The 21,826-nt window shown below is 42.4% G+C and overlaps 1 protein-coding gene across 1 annotated transcript; it reads left to right on the forward strand.

Annotated features, from left to right (window-relative positions):
- Positions 1-1,004: 1,004 nt before the first annotated feature.
- On the forward strand, positions 1,005-5,215 carry LOC110735912. The gene is made up of 7 exons (XM_021916088.1): positions 1,005-1,056; positions 1,133-2,340; positions 2,932-2,988; positions 3,122-3,360; positions 3,438-4,191; positions 4,303-4,479; positions 4,604-5,215. Exons 1-7 carry the CDS (start codon positions 1,005-1,007, stop codon positions 5,213-5,215), a joined length of 3,099 nt encoding a protein of 1,032 aa, XP_021771780.1.
- Positions 5,216-21,826: the final 16,611 nt, after the last annotated feature.

Below are 21,826 nucleotides of genomic sequence, written 5' to 3' on the forward strand. Positions count from 1 at the left end.
ACTCCATCAAAAAATGAAAAAAAAAAATTCTAAGATTGGCCATCAACATTCACAAAGTTAAATTATTTTTATGCCAAATATATACGTTGTTATAAACTAGTAGTGTTACACTGTTACCTAACATAGCCTTTGTAATAAACCTCGTAATCCATATGAAATTGATATCTAGTCCTTAAATATAAATGTAAAATACTTATTACCTCCGTTTTGCCGACTGTTAATTAGTTATTGTAGCTACGCAAATCAAAGAAAGTAAAAATGGGGACCATATATATGCATGAGTACTTTTGTAAAAGAGAAGAGAGATAGAGAGTAAGAGATCTACGAGTATTAAATAAAATTAGATTCACAAAGTGAGGTTATAAATGATAAAAAATAAAAAATAAAAAAAAGAAAAAAAATTGTCATAAAAGAAATAAAGTGAAAATGAGTAGAACTTAGAAAAAAATGGATGAAAATGAAAGTAAGGCTTAGAAAAACGCAAGTAATATGTAATTTAAATAAATCTAATTAAATTAAAGAGGTTTTACGGTGGTAATTAGCTAGCCTAATCATCACTAGTCTCATTGTCTTGCCACCATAACCATAATCTTGTACTTCTTTTTGAACAAACCATAATCTTGTACTTTATACAATATGTACAAGAGAAAATCAAGACACTTTTAATTTGTTTGCATGATATTATCTAAACTTATTATGTCTGGACTATTCTAATATGAACTCATCTAAATTGATCTAATGACCTACTTTGCTGCTAATTTCTGCTTTAGATTAAAAAATCCAAGTTGAACACAATCACTCATAGTATTTTATAAACAGCTAGCCTTAGTCGTACACCACCACTATTCTATATTTCTAATAATAAAAATACAAAAAATGAGCGGAGAAACTGAGAGAGGAGTGCTAGGGCTTTTGAGCGAAGAAAAGGACCAACTTTAAAGATCGAATAAAAAAATCCAAGCTCCATGATAGTGATTCAATTCCAAGAATTAACCCTAGTGGTAATGCTGCTGACTGAAGCTCTGAAAAGTCCATCTAAAAGGACTGAGAAGCATGGTTCGTATTTGAATATTGCCAGAGGATCTCAAACAGGATTAAATCCTTTATTATGAGGAGGAAGAGGATTGTTCAGATGATGAAGTCCCTGACAATGGCGATCTCGATGATGAGAAATGTCCTACAATTGTGCTAACTAAGGAGGAAAAATGGAGGCTTCGTTTACCATGGAAGAATGCCCTAATTATTAAACTCTTTGACAAGAAATTAGGGTATGAACTGTTGATCAAGAAACTTAGGCTGAAATGGAATCTTAAGGGTGATATAGCATTAACGGATGTTGGATGTGCTTATTATATTGTTCGTTTCCATAATCTTGATGATTATGAGTTCGTTATGACTCAAGGCCCTTGGATTATAGGTGATAGTTACCTGACGATTAGAAAATGGGTGCCAAACTTCATCCCAGATGAAGAACCTATCAGGAAATTGACTGCGTGGGTTAGAATTCCTAATCTATCGGTGGAGTATTTTGACAATTTGTTCCTCCATAAGATTGGTTCGAAAATTGGCAAGGTAATGTGTATTGATAAGTATACTAAATCCAAAGATCGAGGTCAATTTGTTCGATTCAGCATTGAAGTTGATCTCTCGAAGCCTCTGTTGTCTAAATTTAGGTTGAATGGTCGAATCTGGAAAATTCAATATGAAGGACTTTGGCTTATTTGCTTCAAGTGTGGTAAATTGGGGCACAAGGATGAGCAATGTGACCAGTTTAATGCACCTAAATCCGATGAGGTAGAGGGCGCTAGCCAGGGGATTGGTAAAAGTCCGGTTAATAATCGTCCTGAAGTCACATATTCTTATGGATCGTGGATGATTGTTCAAAGATCATCGAGGAAACCTACGAGGAAGGATACTAATAACCAGGTTAGCAAGGCATCTGTGAATACAGAGAATAATGCAAAATCCCAGCAACCAGTTGGTACCTTGAAGAAGTCAGTCCCTTCGAATGGTCAAGTTCAAGCTCAGAATGTGAGCAAGTCCGGGGTTGGATCAGGTTCAAGGTTTGCTATTCTTCAGCCAGAGGATGTCACAGTGGAAGATTTGGATACTTTGCCAAGAAATCCAACAAAGGAAATTGTTAGCTTAACAAGTACTAATCAGGAAGAAGTTACCAAGAGCGCTGTTAATTTAGGTGAGGATCAAAGTATGGCAATCGAGATTAATTCTCAAGATAATTTAGAAGGCGAAAATTTGGGGCAAGATGCGGAGATGCAGCCTACTATAGGGCTAGGAGATAATTATCAATTTGAGAAGGATAATTTGGAAAGAGTTGATCAGGTGATGGGCAACAGAATTTTATCTAAGGAAAACATATATTTTATCTAAGGAAAAGTTGTTGATTTATTCACGAAAATGCCCCCATGAGAAACAAATTTCGTTTCTCAATATGAGAAACAGGGAATTTCCCTATTCAAAATCTCGTATTTCTGGAAAGGAAAATTGGGTGGAAATAGCTTCTTCCACACCTTCAGCATTGCAAAACCAATCGACTAACTCAGAGTCTATAGAGTTGGTTAATTGTGCTAGCACGAATAAATCCCATGGATGTGCCGATATGCTTGGAAATTTGCATTCCTACAACGTACAACACCTTCATAGACTACCAGACGGAGGGACCAAAGATGGTGTCATGTCACCCTCTAGCCAACAAAGTGCATCTCCAAGTGAGTTCATACCTGCCACCGCAACACAATCCCCCGGATTTGATGGCAACGTTCCAGATTCCTATGGAGACGGAGGGGCCGATGAGAGCGCTGAGAGAAGCACATCTATCACTTTTGCCTAACATTCCTTTGAATGTGTATGATAGATTTCTCCCTTTTTTCAAATTTTAATATGTCTATTAAAATAATGATTTGGAATGTTCAGGGTGTTGGTAATAAGTTATCGATTATTCAAAAATTAATTAGAATAAATCGGCCTTCTGTATGTTTTGGTTGAGACTCATATATATATCAGTGGGAATCAAGCACAACAAGTGTATGATAAAATTAATTTCTCTGTTCAAATGCGAGTTGAAGCTCAGGGTTTTGCTGGTTGTATTTGGATTTTTTGGAAGAGTAAGGAGGTTTCGGTAGTTGGGTTTGAAAGTCACAATCAACATTTAACTGTAGAAATAAAGAAGCATGGCGAAGACCCTTGGCTTTTTTCTACAGTGTATGCTAGCCCTCACAGTGCTCTCAAAAAGCAATTACGGAATGCGCTTTATCATATCAAAAATATATATTCTGGTCCGTGGTTAATAGCTGGGGACTTCAATGATACGAAGAGCTTGAGTGAAAGGAATGGTTCTAGCGGGTCAGAGATGGAACGTAGATGTCGTGAATTCTCAGCCTGGATCGAGAAAATAACTTGATTGATTTGCATTGTTCTAGCCTTGAGCACACTTGGTCTAAGGGTAACTCTCCTGATACATTTAAGTCTACTCGTTTGGACAGAGGGTTGGTGAATGAAGCGTGGCAATTGCGATTTGAAGATGGTGCGCTCAGAAATCTACCTAAGTCTCGAAGTGATCATTGCCCTATTCTTATTAGTACGTCTGGCTTCGCTCCTATCCCAGCTTCGTTGAAACCGTTTAGGTTCCAAGCCGCCTGGATGAATCATGAGAAGGTTGATGCATTTGTGCACGCATCTTGGGACAAGGTTGCGCCTATTATTCCTTTCTTGAGGAAATTTGCGTACATATTGAACAAGTGGAACAACGAAACTTTTCATAATATATTTCGCAAGGAATCTGAATTGTGGGCTCGCTTAGAAGGAATTCAAAAGCGATTATCAACTGGAAATGATAGACATCGTTTGAAGCTTGAAGCCATGCTTAGACGAGAGATGGATGATGTGAATAACCAAGAAGAAATCTTGTGGTTTCAAAAATCAAGAATTGATGCGATTAGAAATGGAGATCGAAATACAAAGTTTTTTCATTTATCCACTCTCATTCGAAGGCGTCAAAACAGGATTGAAACTTTACAAAACTCCCAAGGTGAATGGCTAACTTGTCCGAAGCAAGTTAAAAGCCTAGTTCTTGATTTCTGGAAGAGTTTGTTCCAAGAGGAAGCTACGGCTTTCACAGGTGAAAGGCTCTTAATTGATCAATTTCCATACATTGAGAAAGAAGATTGGGATCTTGTGAGCCGGCCTTTTACTGCTAGTGACATCAAGAAGGTGTTGCTGGGAATGAAATCGTATAAAGCCCCAGGTCTGGACGGGTTTCAACCAATTTTTTATCAAAATTATTAGGATACAGTAGCTCCGAATCTGATTGCTTTGGTGAAAGATGTGCTTGAAGGCAAAACTTTTCCAGAAGGGTTAAACGATGCGTTCTTGGTCCTTATACCAAAGATGGATGTGCCGCAAAAGCTAAATCATTTTCGACCGATTGGGTTATGTAACATCATTTATAAAATTGTTACTAAGGTAATTGTTAATCGTTTGAAACCCCTCTTGCCTACTCTCATCTCCGACCCAATGTAGCTTTGTGCCGAAAAGACAAATCACGGACAATATTATAATTGTTCAAGAAATGTTACATACGATGAAGAGAAAGCAAGGAAAACATGGTATTATGGCGGTGAAAATTGATTTTGAGAAAGCTTATGATCGCCTTCGATGGTCATTTATTCGTGAATCTCTTTTAGAGCTTCGTCTTCCGCAATCAATGGTTGATGTGGTGATGAAGTGTGTGACTTCTACTAAGCTTAGTATATTGTGGAATGGGGAACCTACGGCTAGTTTTTTCCTAAGTAGAGGAATTAGACAAGGTGATCTGTTGTCTCCCTACTTGTATGTTATATGTATGGAACGTTTAGCCCATTTGATCGAGCATGAGGTGCGGTTTGGTGCTTGGAAAGCTGCTAGGGCTAGTCGTAATGGCCCCTATATTTCACACTTGGCCTTTGCGGATGATCTAATTTTATTTTGTGAAGCTTCGGCGGATCAAGAGCTATGTATGAAGGGGTGTCTTGAAAAGTTCTGTAAGGTGTTAGGTAGCAAAGTAAGCTTTGACAAGTCATGTGTGTTCTTTTCTGAGAATACTGAACCTGATATTAGAGGAGCGATTTGTGATAGTCTGAATATGCAGTACACTGAAGACTTGGGAAGGTACCAAAGGGTACCTACAATTTCTGGTCGCACTTCTAAGCAGGACTACTAGTTTCTCATGGACAAGATCAATGCGAAATTGGCTAGCTGGAAGGCCAAAACTCTGTCCTTGGCTGGGAGAAATACCTTGGCTCAAGCGTGAATTTCTTCTATTCCCTTCTACACGATGAAAACCACCAAACTTCCAAAGTCAACTTATGATGAAATTGACAAGAAGACAAGGCAATTCTTGTAGGGTGGCAATGATGAGCACCGCAAAATTCATCTAGTGGCGTGGGAAACTGTTACCAAGACTGTTTCGGGGTTTTCTGGAGTGTCCTGCGGGAGAGTTACAATTCCGAGAATGCCCTTCGACCGCCTGTACCTGCAAAACCGCGAAGACTCCGGTTGGGTGGAGCTCCGCCTCCGACGATCAAGTCAGTGATGTACGGGAGGAAGAAAGTGCGTAAAAGAGTAATTACTTCTCGCGTAATGGGAGAATTCCGCAATTAAGATTGCTCAGTTTGGGTGTAAGTGTATTTATGATTGTATTCAATACCCCATTAATGAGGATTCTCCCATTATTTATAGTGGGAAGCATTGGTTCCCCATTTAGGGTTCCTAGGACACGTGTCAGCAGGGGATTGGAGCCCTGCTGACCAATGGCAAGGTGCCACGTGTCGCTTAGCCATTGGGCCACGTGGCTGGGGTAATTTTACCCCAAACATTTGCCCCTCTCAGGTGCTGACATGGCAAGGCGCCACGTGGCGCCTGAGAAGAGAGCTGACGGAGAATTTTTTTTTTTTTTTTTTTTTTGGGAAACCCCTTCAAATTCTAACTGAAGGAAGAGGGAAAAGCAGAAGGGGAAGGGTCGCGCCCCTTCGCCTTCCGAGACAACCCCTATAAATAGGGGAGGAAGCACGGGAAAGCTCATTTACAAACTTCGTGAAATTTCTTGAATTTTGAGAGCATCCGGCATTTGAGAGCATCCGGTACTTGAAATTCAGAGCACACGGAGATTTGAAAGCTTACAAGCAGCCGGTTTTCAGACCGCCTGTGAAGTAGCAAGCAAACAAAAGATTTTCGAGAGGGTACCTCAGAGAACCCAGCCGGTATTCAAACCGCCTGTGTCTTCGCAAGCATCCCCAAGAAATTTCTTGAGGTTTTCAACACTTTACTCTAGGTACCGTCTCTATTCTTTCTTGCTTTTGCATGTATTTCCGTTTGCGTCTTTTGCTTGCATTTTTGTTTACAAGTCCCGTAGGTAGATGGACCCTTTATACCCATACCCAGACCATAGTTGTGAACTCAGCCGGTTAATTAGTACGGCTGAGTCTAGAACTGGATCTGCCGCCTCTGATCTTTGGAATTTCCCCTTTTCAACGCCTGTATCGACCGACTCCGTGTCTGTGTAGGACACCATGGCCAGAATTAGGGGAACAACTATGAACCCCAATTATAGAGGCGGAGACTCAAATGAGTTATCGCCTGAAAATCAAGGCCCAGACGGGGAGGTTAGAGAACCATCCGGCGGTACCCCCGCCACCCCAAGCGATAGCATTCTAGGCTCCTACAACGAGGAGACCTCTCCGGCTAAGGAGGCTGAGCAGCCAGAAGCGCCAATGAGGCTCCCAACTCCCCATCCGGCTCTGATGACGGTCGGGTTGAAAGCAGTAGCTCCAGCTACTTGACCGTGTCTGAAGATAGTGAGGAGGCGGAGAGGCCTTCGTGGCAAAGCCGAAACGACCCTCTCATGATCGCCGTCTCCTTGAAGGACCGTGCCCTCATGTGGTCTTCTCTACAAGACTTTATCACCAGGCGGCCGCTTGGTGAAGGATACAAGATAACCGTGCCGGGGGAGTTCGGGACGGTTGTATGGGAAGATGACCAACCCAACGCTAACGGTTGGTTTGGGTGCTACGAGGCGGCTTTTCTAGCCGGTGTCCGCTTTCCCCTTCACAACACGATCAAGGCCATACTTAGGGGGTATGGCCTAGGCGTTTGGCAGCTCACCCCAAATTCTTGGGTGAATATTTTAGGGTACATTGCCGCCTGCGAGATGCAGGGTCTCAACCCCGGCTGGGAGGCGTTTACCCATATGCACTATCTGAGCCGGAGTCCAGGCGGCTGGAGGGCCTGGTACACCTTGACAACTCACCCCCAATACATGATGACCTTGGACAAGCCGTCTAAATGGTCGGACTGGAAGAACCGGTTCTACTGGGTCAAGGCCCCGTCTGAGGAGGAAAACAAGGAGTACCGGACCTACAACCGGAAACCAGAGCTTATGGGGCAGAAGTGTCGGCTGCCCCCAGTTCCTGATAATGATAGGAGGGCCATTCTGGACTCCGGATTTTTTGAGTTGACCTCTACCTCTCTCTCAACCGGAGAGATAATAAGGGTACCCAAGAACTGGGTGCCCAAACACGAATTTTTCAAGGACGAGTGCTTCTTGTCCGCCTGTGGGCTTAGCAGCATGTTTAAAACCAAAGGTTAAGAACCCTAGTCGGTTAACTTGATGTCGGCTGACCTTTTTCTCTTGATTGAAATGTAAAATTCATATTTCTGACCGGATGTACTTTCATTTTGCAGAAGAAGCTAAGAAGATGCTGCCCACTGCCAAGACACCCGCAAAAAAGGCTTCAGATATCCGAAAGGAGAATCTGGAGAAGAAACTTGCCGCTCAGGCGGCTAAAAAGGTTAGCCCGCCTGACCTTCTCTAGGTGTTTGGCTTTGATGTTGTTTTGGCTATTTATTCATCTAACCGTTTGTGGTCTTGTTTCAGGATGGGGGTGTTATTCCCCGTTCTTTACAAAAACAGATCCGGTAAAGGCCGTCTGTTGAAGAGCCTGCACTCAAGTTGCAGAAGACCGCTTCTACCGCCCGGGCAACAACCGGCGGTAAATCAATAAAGACCCCAGGCGGGTCTAACACTGAAACGACCTCGAAAGAGGTCACTCCAATAAGGACCGCAACCGGTCCATCTGATGCCGGAGGCCAAAAGGCTTCCCAAAAAGGTACAAACCCTTTCGATCTCACATTGCTCGACATACCCATGCGGGTAAAATCGTACTCCTCTTCGCAGCCGAAAGATTCTCCGATCAGTCGGCTGTCCGTTGGCGGAGCATACGCAGCATTCTCACCGTCTGTTTCTGGTGCAGATAACTCACCACGCTGGCCGGACGCTGCTCAATACGCCCGGGCCATGCTGAAAGCCGTCCCCCGGGACGAGAAGGAGGCGATTCCTGGAATCAATACCTTCAATGCCGACCGGGTGATGGTCGACCTGGCCGATGTAAGTCAATGAGTACCCACCCGACATTTAATGTGTAGTATACCCATCCGGTCTTTCAACTAATACCGGTTGTGTTGTTGTTGCAGGCACTGCTCCGCGTGGAGGGGCTTAAGAAGGCCTACATCCGCAAACAGGAAGAGGTAAGAAGAGCCAAACGTTCTGCGGATGACGCACATAGCGTTCCTCACTATTCCATGATTGTGCATGACTTAGAAACTAAAGCTATAATCATGCAACAGGCGGATCAGGTCAAGTCCCTCCAACGGGCCCTCTCAGAGCAAAAGCTCAAAATGGACAACCTCCAGGCGGCCCTGGATAACGCTGAAGATGAGCTGAAAAAGCATGAAGAGCCCCTCAAGCGGCTCGACCAGGCGGAGAAGAGCAGCAAACGACTGCAATTAGAGAATGACCGCCTGGTCAAGGAGGCTGCCGATGCTCAGCGCAATTTCCAGTCCACCCTAGAGGCTGATCAGAGCCGGCTCATTGAGGAGAATGAGCAGGACTGCCAAAACAGAATGAAGAGGGCGTTCTCCATCATCCACCCGGGTGCAGACTACAACGTCTGGGAGCTCGCCTACAAATACGCAGACCTGGCCATTCTGGCTGAAGAGGGGGGCCGGCCGGGGCCCGAACCGTATGAGCAATGGGTGGACGCCGAGTTCCAGCGAATGCAGGCGGAAGCGGCTACTTTGGAGGCGACAGTCGAGGACGAGGTTGCTCCCGGCTCCGTCCCCAACACCGACCCAGCTCATCCGGAAGGGAGCCAGGCTCAGGGCAACCTGGTAACAGTGCAGCTTGAGTAGCAACGACCTCCTGGCCTGCGCGCCGTGCATTATCTTGTAATAGCGCCGGAAGGGTCGGATTACTCTGCTGTTATATTTTATTTTGAGCACTGATATTTTCACCGGCTGTGCTGGTTTATCTTGTAAACAATTTAACATTTTCACCGGCTATGCCGGTTATTTCTACTATATTTCTACCGGTTGGTCCGGTTTTGAATGAATTCGCTTCTTTCCTTTTTGCTGTTTTGAATGTCTTGAATATCGCATTTTTCTTGCTTTGAATGAACTCGAATAAACAGCTTGCGATTGGTATCATATTGCGAGGATAGCCAAGAAAACCCAGCCGGTATTACTGCCGTCTGTGTCTTCGCAAGCTAGGCAAAGAAATTTGTGAGGGTAGACAAGAGAACCCAGCCGGTACCATTACCGTCTGAGTCTTCGCAAGCAATTCTATATTTTGCCTTGTATAAATCATGAATGTTTTTCCGCATGACTTGTTTGGGTTAGGATAGTTAATTTCCCCTGGATAGGATGCTGGTATAGACGAAATGGTGCCAGACGGCTATCCATATGCTATAGCGCAAATGCTAAAGACTTTAGCTAAGTGCTAAATGCCAACCGTTTTTTACCGATTTGCCGGTTGGGTTTTTGGGAGAGCTTTTCTTAGAATTTAGGGTGTCAATTTGCCGATTGGGCTTTTGCAAGAACACCATAGATTATTGGCCTTCTCTTAGTCGATTAGGCGATATGTTAAGTACCGGCTATCTGTTTTGAGATCAGCCTTAAATGGTACTTGATCCAAAGAGAGGGTCGGTTGCATGTTTGGGAATGCTAACCCACAGTTCTTTGGTGCCATGGATCATTCAGGCGGTTAGGACCGCCTGATTTTTTGATCACGAGAACAATTTTCCACCGAAATGGGAGATGTTCTCTTCGATGAATTCACCCGAATGGGCGTCACCGGCTGGTTCATTAAATTTCCGGGCCCGCTTGTGTTGGGCACAAGACAGGGCGCATGGGAAATAGGTAAAGGGGGCCGCTTGTGTTAAGCACAAGACATGGCGCACGTAAACACTATATGTAGTAAATCTTTCTCATTAATTATACAGAAATATACAAAAACTATACAATTTCTAGAAGTAGTACTTTTTAAGATTATCTACATTCTAAGTTCTAGGCAGCTTTCTACCGTCTGGGGATTCCAGGCGGTATGTGCCGTCTCGTACTTCTTCAAAGATCCGGTAGGGTCCCTCCTAATTTGGAGTCAGTTTGCCTTGTTCATTGGCCCTACCGGTTGCTTTCATTTTGCGGAGCACAAAATCTCCTACTTTCAGAGGTCGTTTGTGAACCCGCTTGTTGTAGGCTCTTGTCATTCTCAGGCGGTAAATCTCATGACGCAAGGCTGCGTTGCCCCTTCGCTCTGGGAGGGCATCTAGCGCAATCCGCATGGCTTCCCAGTTGGCCGCCTCATCATATAGCATGATGCGAAGCGTTGGCTCATAATGTTCAATGGGGAGCACCGCCTCAGTGCCGTATGTCATAAGAAACGGGGTTTCATCGGTTGCCCCTTTTTCGGTGGTCCTGATGGCCCAAAGGACATGAGGTAGTTCCTCTGCCCATAGTCCACCTTCTTCTTTATACCGTCTGAGATCAGCTTATTGAAGGCCTCAACTTGTCCGTTTGCCTGAGGACGGCCAACGGATGCAAAACAATGGGAGATTCCTTGGTCTCCCAACCAGCTCTTGAGGACAGGCGTTTTGAATTGAGGTCCATTATCAAAGACCATAGACATTGGAACCCCAAACCGAGTGATGACATTTCTCCAAATGAAGGAGATCACGTCTTTTGTTTTTATGCCTTTGACCACCTCTGCTTCAACCCATTTGGTGAAGTAATCTACTGCCACCAAAATATATCGGCGACTGCCTGTGGCAGGCGTATACGGACCCAAAATATCCATGCCCCATTTTGCAAACGGAACCGGACTATGGATGGCTGTCAAGTCAGTTGTCGGTCGATGTATCAGCCGGGCAAACTTTTGGCATTTGTCACACCGTTTCACCAAATCCATGGCGTCTGCCTCAAGAGTGGGCCAAAAGTAACCCTGACGTCTGGTTCTTCTTGCCAAGGACCTTCCGCCTATGTGTGAGGCACAAAAACCCGCGTGCAGATCCTCTAGAACCTCTCTTCCCCTTTCAGGGGTTACACACTTTAGAAACGGCTGCAGATAACCCTTCCGGAGAAGTTCTCCATGATGCATAACAAAGCTCAGAGCACGCTTCTTGAGTGCCATTGCTTCAGAAGGGTCATCCGGTAAGGTACCGTCTGCCAAGTAAGCCCGGATGGGGTCCATCCAGGTGGCACTTCGGTCCAGGATACCTATGGGGTCATGATCAATGCTTCTCTTCTCAATGACTTCCCAAAAAACCATTCTAGGTGCATCACAAGAGGCAGATGACGCCAATTTGGAAAGCGCATCCGCCTGATTATTCTCTGACCGGGGCACCTGAATTAGATGAAATTCATCAAGTGTCACAGCCTCTTCTCTGACCGCCTGCAGATATTTGATCATTGCCGGATGGGTGGCCTCGTAGTCACCATTATACTGGCTAACAATCAATTGAGAGTCTGAGCAGGCGGCGATCTTTGTTGCCCCTGCTGCCCTACACATACGTATACCGGCTAGCAGGACTTCATACTCCGCCTTATTATTAGAGGCTTGGAACCGGAACCGTAGTGCATACTCAAACTTATCCCCTTCCGAAGAATGACATATGACGTCTGCACCACAGTCGTTCACCGTAGAACTACCGTCTACGAATAACTTCCAAACCTGATCAGGATTTTCCGGTTGCACCGGCCTAGTCATCTCGACAATGAAGTCGGCAAACGCCTGACCTTTCACTGCCCGCCTGGGTTCAAAAGTTATTTCGAGGCTCTGTATTTCAACAGCCCACTTGATCATTCTGCCGGACGACTCGATGGTGGTCATTGGGCGCTTGAGCGGCTGGTTTGTATATACAATCACCGGGTGAGCCAAAAAGTAGGGCTTTAACCATTTGACTGCGACGAACAGGGCCAACCCAAATTTTTCGATCATGGGGTACTGGAGTTCAGCATTCTTAAGAACATGGCTGATGAAATACACCGGGAGCTGATTACCGTCTCTCTCAGCGAGGAGAACGACACTAAGGGCATGATCAGAGACGGCAAGATACATATAGAGGACCTCCCGGGGCAGGGGGCTCACTAGCCTTGGCAACGAATGCAAATGTTGCTTTAGCTTCTGGAATGCCATTTCCGCCTCTTCACCCCACTCGAATTGGGACCTCTTCCGGATGGCCTGGAAGAAATAGAGGCACTTGTCACCTGACCGGCTGAGAAATCTTCCCAACGCCGCCAGGCAACCGGTCAATTTCTGGGCTTCTTTCACAGTGCGGGGAGACCGCATGTCAATGACCGCCTGTACTTTTTCCGGGTTAGCCTCTATGCCCCTTTGAACAATCAAAAATCCGAGAAACTTCCCAGAGTCAACACCAAATACACATTTCTTTGGGTTAAGCATGACCCAGTGCCGCCTGAGTGTGGTGAATGTTTCTCGGAGGTCCAATAGGTGATCCGTCTGTAGCTTGGATTTGACTATCATGTCATCAATGTACGCTTCTACATTCCTGCCAATCTGATTGATGAAAACGGTGTTTATCATGCGCTGGAATGTAGCCGGTGCATTCTTTAACCCAAACGACATCACCTTGTAACAAAATAACCCCTGATCAGTGACGAAGGCCATCTTCTCTTGATCTTTTTTCCATAGGGGTATTTGGTGGAAACCTGAGTAGGCATCCATGAAACTCATCAGAGCATGACCGGCTGTAGAGTCGACCAGATTGTCGATTTTTGGAAGCGGATAACTGTCCTTTGGGCATGCTCTGTTCAGATCTGTGTAGTCTACACACATCTGCCAGGTACCATTCGGCTTTTTCACGAGGACGACATTTGCTACCCAATCCGGGTAGTAGCATTGCCGGATGAACCCAGCATCTAACAATTTTTTTACCTCAGCCGCTGCCGCCTGAGACCTCTCTTCACCGTGATCCCTCTTTTTCTGCCTGACCGGCTTCTTTTTAGGATCCACGACAAGCTTGTGGACAGCTAGATCCGGGCTGACGCCTGGCATCTTTTCCACTTCAAAGGCAAAGATGTCTTTGAATTCTCTTAGAAGTTGGAGCAGGCATGCTCCCAACCGTTCGTAAGCAACCGTCCCAACCTTGACAGCTCTGTCAGGACGACTGTCGTCGAGGACTACATCAATGCAGTCACCATCCGGCTGAGGTCGTTGATCATCTGACCTTTCCCCGGCTAGTGGTTGCTATTTTTGTTGCTTGACGGGATCCGTCTGGCCCGCCTTTCTTTTCTTACCGGCTGCCCTTGGAGCCGGGACTGCTGTATCGCAGTTATCAAGATCTATGGGCTTGCCGTCCCCGGCTGCTCCCATAGTAGGTCTGACGTCAGAGAGATAGCACTCCCTAGCCGTCCTCTGGTCCCCCTTAAGGGAACCGACTGTAGCATCGTCCTTTTCAAATTTGACAAGCATAAGAGAAGGAACGATGACAGCCTTGGACTCATTGAGGGTCGGACGGCCAAAAATCATGTTGTAGGCGGCAAGCTCTTCTACAACCAGGAATTTAATCACCATGTGGCATCCTTCCCCCTTTTCACCCAGCCGTATGGGAAGATCTATGCTCCCTACCGGATGCACTACACCTCCCCCAAAATCAACAAGCGGGTGGGGCGCTTGGTGCATGCTACTGGATTTGTACTTGAGCTTGGTCAAGCACTGATAACTGATTAGGTCAGACGAGCTCCCGGTATCTATTAAGATCCGGCCAACTCTCTGATTGGCCACCTTGCATTCGATGACTATGGGATCATCGTGAGGCCGCCTGACCTTGCCTCAGTCCTTTTCAGAAATAAGGACCTCAGGAAAGACGTCTTTCGACGCCTGGGTCTCCTCAACTGAGTTAACCAGCTTCCTGATGTTATCTTTGGTGCCCCGGATAGTGGGACCCTCTCCGGCGAAGCCGCCTGCTATTGTGAAGATTGTCTCTTCATCCGTTTCTGAGTTTGCAAGAACAGCTTTGGCCGCCTGCCCTTTCTTGGCCAGGGTGTTGCCCTTGGCTTTGGGCAGATAAGACGGTCTAATAGCCACCTGAGGCTATAGCAACCATTAGTGTCATGGCCAACATCCTCATGGTATTGGCAGTATTTGCTTTTGTCCCGGCTGCCTACGGGGCTTTTCATAACAGCCGGCTTGTCAAGAGACATCCGGTCCTTGATCTCCATGAGGATGGAGGAGCAGTCCTTTGTGAACTCGTACTTGGGAACGTACGGTTCAGATTTCCGTTTGAGTTTCTGAGCCGGCTGAGAAGATCGATCTGCCGCCCAGACCTCCTTTCTCTTCTTCTCTTTTTTAGCCGGCTGTTGTTGTTGTTGCCGGCTGTCTCTTCTGTCGGATTTCTTGGAATCCAACGGCTGCTTTATAGCACAAAGCTCCGTCGCCTGTATGTAGGCTTCAGCTTCCATTAACGCCTCTTGGAGGGTGGCTACCCTTTTCCGGACGAGGTCAAACTTGAAGGTTGACCCATCCTTCAGACCCTTAAAGAAGTCTGTGTAAGCAACTTCATCAGACATCCCTTGAATCTGAATTCTCATCAGATTGAACCGCCTGACATACGGCCGGAGCCCTTCTCTGTCACCCTGCTGTATTGCCCCCAGATCGAGGCTTGTCTTTTTAGCCGGGATGTTCATTGAGAAGTTTGACGTAAACAAGTACGCCAAGGTCTTAAAGTTGTTGATGCAACCGGCTGGTAAGTTACCAAACAACCGTTGGGCAATGCCCTTCAGGGTAGCCGGGAAACATCGGCACCAGACGGCATCATCCAACCCCTGTAGGTACATGAGGTTGGAATAAGCCATTAAATGATCTTCTGGGTTGGAGGTACCATCATAGGCCCCTACCAACACGTTTTTGATCTTGGCCGGTTGTGCCGCCTAGGTTATCTCAGGGGAGAACGCCGAGGGCTGTTCTCCCAAATTCAGCAGGCGCTGCTGCCAATCCATAAGTTGGAACGGCTGCTGCACATTTCTGCCAAACGGACCCGTTTGGGTAAAAGGGGATCCACCCAGCCCATTCGGCGAACCAAATAGACCAGGCTGGATCACTTGGGGTCCAGACCGGGCGGATGGTTCGCCCGTCTGACTCCCTAGAATCGTTCCCGTACGCCTGTTAGAGGTGTCACGGAAACTGTCTGGAAAGGTCGACGTTGAAGCCGACGCAGACGCCAGACTTCTCTTTTCTTGGAGAAACGTCCGGGCGTCAGAGAATATCTTTTTTGAACCATCCGGCCGTAAGTGCCGGATGGGTTTTCTGGGTTCCTCTTGCGAGAAGCGGAGCCGGTTTTGATCGAACCGGAGGCCCTCCCCCTCCTTTGGCTTTGGATGAGGGGTAGGGACCCGGTCCTTGATTGCCTTCTTGTTAGAAGGCTTCTTGGCCGGCTGACTCTTCTTGGGAGTAGCTGACCGAATAAGGTTCTGGATCTCGCCTTTGAAACTATTCATGAAGGTCATGAGTTCGTTCCTTATGACGGGACAGAGCCTTCTGCCGCCTGTGCAGCTCCAACCGGGTTGCCGGCTGGGTTGCTTGGAGCAGCTTGGATGTTTTCCCGTTCCTTCTTATCCCTGGAACGGGTGTGCTTTGTTCTCAAGGACCCGTCTGGGGCCACATAGGTGTCGAGTCCGTAATCGTCACCGCTTTCATGGTCCGTCTGGACCTCAGGCTCGGCCGATGGCCGCTTGTCCTGATCCGGTGGTACAGGGTTAGAAGCCATCTCAGAAGTACTCTCCCCAGAGACGGCGCCAAATGTTTCGGGGTTTTCTAGAGAGTCCTGCGGGAGAGTTACAATTCCGAGAATGCCCTTCGACCGCCTGTACCTGCAAAACCACGAAGACTCCGGTTGGGTTGAGCTCCGCCTCCTACGATCAAGTCAGTGGTGTACGGGAGGAAGAAAGTGCGTAAAAGAGTAATTACTTCTCGCGTAATGGGAGAATTCCGCAATTAAGATTGCTCAGTTTGGGTGTAAGTGTATTTATGATTGTATTCAATACCCCATTAATGAGGATTCTCCCATTATTTATAGTGGGAAACATTGGTTCCCCATTTAGGGTTCCTAGGACACGTGTCAGCAGGGGATTGGAGCCCTGCTGACTAATAGCAAGGTGCCACGTGTCGCTCAGCCATTGGGCCACGTGGCTGGGGTAATTTTACCCCAAACAAAGACTAAGAGTGAAAGTGGGATAGGATTACGATCGATGCGCCAAGCTAATGCGGCGTTTATGGAGAAATTGGGTTGGAGAGTTCTCACCGAGCCAAATTCCTTATGGTCAAGAGTTCTTCGGAGTAAATATTGTGAGGGTTGTTGTGATATCGACATGTTTAACCATAGAGGTAATGCTTTGAATGCTTGGAAAGGTATTCTTGAAAATATCGACATTTTGAAGAAGGGAGTTAGTATGGCAATTGGGAAGGGTGATAGGACCTTATTCTGGAAGCATTGTTGGGCGACTAAACAACCTCTTTTGGAGTTAGCTGACCCTATGCCTCCTGCTTCCACTCATGATCTTGTTGTTCGAGATTTTTGGAGCAATGAAACGGGGTGGAGATTCGAACTCTTTGCTGATTTTCTTCAGGCTGATGTTCTTGATGCATATTGCGTATAATTATACTCATTGATTTAAGGTTTTATTTGATTTCGAAGTCCGCAACCAAATTAGTGGGATAATAATGTTGATGTGCCATTATATATCGATGGAAAGACATCACACGCATTATATGATGTCGTGATGACTATAAACGGGTTATTAGCAAAAAACAGTTGAATTAAGTTTTATTATTTCAAGATTTTGCTAATAAACCCACAAGCGTAATTCGGGCTACAACTTTGACATCCGATGAGATTATGTGGGAGAGTTGACTCGAAGGCCATACAACATCATGTATAATTAAGAAGACGGAAGACAATTGTAGGCGTGCAGCGTACTACATCTTATCAAATGAATGCACACAATCAGGAAAGTTCCTTCTCAATTTATCATCATAAATCTCTAAATTTACATAATATGTTTTTTTATTTTACATATGTTTATTATTATGATGCTCTGCTTGGCATTGTGGGATGAGTTGAGACTAATTAATATAAGTATTAGACAGAGGATGAATCTCTTATTAAAAGTATATGAAGAAACACTGACTAAAATATATGTGCTTTATTATATATTAGGAGGGTAAGCAAATATATGGTTGATTTAACAATAATACCAATGTTTAAATGGAGTGAATTGATATTGGACAAATCTCCAATTAGAGAAAATAAATCAGCAATACAGACCAATTATGCTATTAAATTACGGTCTAGTGTACAAGAAACAAAACTAGCTGGTATAATAATATGATAGATCAAACCCTGACCACTCTTGATTTTGCTTAACAATCACTTGATGATTCCTTTATGTTGTGGGTCTCCTAGCTATATCCAAAACAATTGTCTTCTGCCATATATAGTTCCCTATAATTGTATCTTTTGTCCAATTCAACAATTTTCATGAGAGAACGTTTTTCTTTAGATAATGATTTTTTTTACTGTTGTTCTATTTTTGGACTATATTGCATACTATAAAAACGTTATAGTTCCATATGTGATAAATGATAGCAAAGATTTTAATCTGTTTTGAAGAGGCTGTGGATCTTGAAAAATGCTAGTGACTTTATAACAATTATGAAATGCTATATATTATACTAGTAGATATTTCAATCAAATAATCATTCATTAATAATTATGCCACTATAATTTATCTATTTCATGTTTCGCCTGCTGATTTTAGGGTTATCATTAATTAGCCTTATCGTATGTTTTCTTATGTTATGTGTATGTTATATGTTCACTAATGATAATCTAAGAACATTTCAATTACTCGTGATAGGATTTATTTTGAATATATCTATCTAAGCTATTTCCTAAATCCGCATTTATAATTTTTATTTGTCATGATATTTTATATCTTATACTCCATATTATAGATGGCGTGCGTTTGGTATATTGGTATATTAATTAAGTTCACTCCTAAGGAAAGTACATATTGGTTGATAAATCTATCTAAGCTAGTTGCTCAAAGAGCCTAACATTGATTAAATTAGTGATTGTGATAAATATGAATTAAATTTTGTGGAGTAAATTTTTATGGGAATGCAATGAAGTCTTTGACAATGATCATAATATGTCGGTACTTTATGAGTGAGATTATTTGAATTTGGGTGATACATAATTTCATTGATCACATGAATATTTGTTTACAGATATTTGACGTCATTATCAAGAATCAAAATTTATGAGTGATATTACTTACACTTGAATTATTTGACCTCATGAATAATAGGTTTAAAAAATATTTATGTCATAATAAAGAACTAATATTTATGAGTATGATTTGGTTTTTCTTTTATGATATGTAGCATTATATTGTTTCTAATTACCCTTATAAGTGAGATTGCTAATATTTGCTGCATGATGTCAAATCTCTAAGTGAGTATTGAAGATACATAAATTACTAGATTTACTCACTCCATAAGTAAATGAGAGTTCATGTGATTGAAAGAAAGCATGTTTGCATGATATTTTCGTGATTAAAATTCATTGAAAAGCTCAATTAGAATTGCAAACATGATTACATATCAACTATTGGACCAAGAAATAATGTTTATGAGTTTTTAAAATGCAACATAACATTGTGAGAAACTTTACATGATCAAAGTTTTATTATGCCCATAAATATAAGAGGTTTCGTTTTTTTTAAGATGAATGTAATAGGGCAAGAGGAACATGATTAAGTGTTCTATAAGTATAATTTTATCTGAGCATGTTTTTGCTAAAAGGAACACGTTACTTGATACATGATATTGCCAATAGAATTTATGGCTTAAAAGGTGTTGAGATTTTAAAGGTTGTTGGATTGATTTCATACCCCATATGCAAGGATTAGGGGGAGATTGTAGGTAATCCTTGCACATAAAATAATAAAATATATTGATGGTCAGTTTGATACATACATTAACTCAAATACCAACGATTTATCTAATAGAAGTGGCCACATGTTAATTATCTATTTTGAAATGATACCATCCTGAAGATGGATACAAATAAATGTCATTGATTATATACTAGTTGTAAATGCTCCAATTAAAATTGATGTCCTTAAGGACAACATCAATTGCTGATGAACCTATAGCATGCCTAAAGCATGATAGATTAATATATTCCAAAGATAATTAAGTATCTTCGAAAAGGAAAAGAGCCATTATTGACAATGACAAATTTGAGGAAGTGATAAATTTCATTACATTTCTTGAAGAAATCACTTTTAGTAAAATTTATATGTCCATGATTATATAAAAGACTCCTGAAGAGTATGAAATGTCTAACAAGATTAACATGTATCAAAATTATAGTCAAAACTCTAGCAGAGTATGAATAATTATTGGATAAAATATTAGTTGATTGTCTTGCCAATTGTATAAACAAACACATGTTGATGTTCTAATATCACATCATACTCATGGCCATACATAAAGTAAGTTTAATAAAGTGATCACTAGTGTTGGAAAACTGACTAGAGTTCAATTTCAGAGATGTGATTGGATGTGATAATTAAATTAGGCCATCCGGGTTCAATTAATACCTGTTATGGAAACCTGAAGTTTCATTTGATAATGTGCTGACACTCTCTCAATGTTATATATATGAAATGAATTGAATGGCAAGACATAACATTGACATTGAGCTATCATAATTTGTATTGATGAAAATTTCAAGAGTTAATAGGTTTTGATTTTCATATATACGAAAGAGCAATAGGTGACCAGAAGTTCACCAGAATAACTTATATATTATTGTCAAAGTATTAGGTGACCAGAAGCTCACCAAATACACTATTTAAGTCTTCAAAGATCTAGAAGATCACCACCTAGTAGAATTACAAGCAAGTGATTTACGCTTGTATACCAATTCTTTTGATTGGGGCTATTATATGTCAGCACATAAGAAACAGGAGAAGAAAGAAAAACGTACAACTGCACAGGACATGTCTCCCCATTGACATTGATCTCCTGAAGAGAACATATTATGGAAAATGTAATAATAAATACACATGCAATGTAAAAGTTAACGAAGAAATGATTCTTCATTGAAATTCTTCTCTAGAAGAGATAAATGCTATTTAATAAAAATCTTCTGAGAGATAAATTTTGATTGTAATCCTCGCATGAAATGAATTTTAATGCAAATTTATATACTAAGTTGGTACAGAATTAGACGCCCCTATAAATGAGATATTTTACCAACTTAGGGGAAGAAGAATCAACAAAAGTTGGAAAATTGAAAAGAATTTGATGATCCCTATAATGGTAGTTTGAAAAGTTATATGCCAACTTTTGTCTATATATTATCAAGATATGTTGCACATTTATGATTTGATTTGTATTCAGTTATTACTCATGTTGCATAGCATTGAAGATACTTTTTAGTCATATTATGTGTATACATTGAGATAAAATCTTGTCAATTATACTTGAATCACTTCACCTGAAGTGTGGGTTGTATGATCGGTTCCAAAATAAAGATATGATATATGTGGCAAGATAGTGCAGTTAACACTTTTAATATTGTAATAGTATATAAATACCATAGTGTATGAAATACCCCAAAAGTGGTATAGATATCTGAATTATTACAATAGATGGCCTATGATGTAAGAAAGTTTATGATGGTACCAATGAAAAATGTATTCAGATATCATTGTCAAAATAGCATGCAAATTAAAATTGTACCTTGAGTAATTATATGATGATACCGGTATATGATGGAACCGATATATAATATGCATATGCAGAAGGAATGGACTTGTGCATAAGGGATCAGAAAATATATGTCCATTTTTATGTCGACATGAAACTAAGATAATAAATCAAAAATTTATCATGGACTAGTAGTCTAATTAGAAAATGGATTTCTGAAATCCACACTGTATAGTGTTCGCATTTTTTGAGTTTATTTATGTGCATGTTTGAGTTTTAAATTTATGAATTACTTATTGTATGTATAGGATGTAGCTAAGTTTGATGCATTACTCATTACATATATATTTTGTTTAATGTTTTATCATGAATTCTACATCTCATATTGCATGCATTAGTTCTATACAACAATTGTGTTATATGTGAATGTTTATGGTATGACGAGTTTATAATTATGATGAAGGCTTACAAGAAGAAATTTATACTCCGATGGGTTTATAATTGTGATGAAAGTTTATACGATGACGATCCAATAGCATGTTATGAATCATGCATGAAAAGTTCCCGCAGAGCTTATGTACAACGTATTCAAATATCTAGTCCTTCAAATTATATATTCTGAAAAATGATAATGTTGATATTGTTATCAAACTCATGGAGAGTATTGGTGATTAAGTTATTGAAATATCAACCTGAAATTTAACC

Source organism: Chenopodium quinoa, unplaced genomic scaffold (assembly GCF_001683475.1).
Source record: "Chenopodium quinoa cultivar QQ74 unplaced genomic scaffold, ASM168347v1, whole genome shotgun sequence".
NCBI lineage: Eukaryota > Viridiplantae > Streptophyta > Magnoliopsida > Caryophyllales > Amaranthaceae > Chenopodium > Chenopodium quinoa.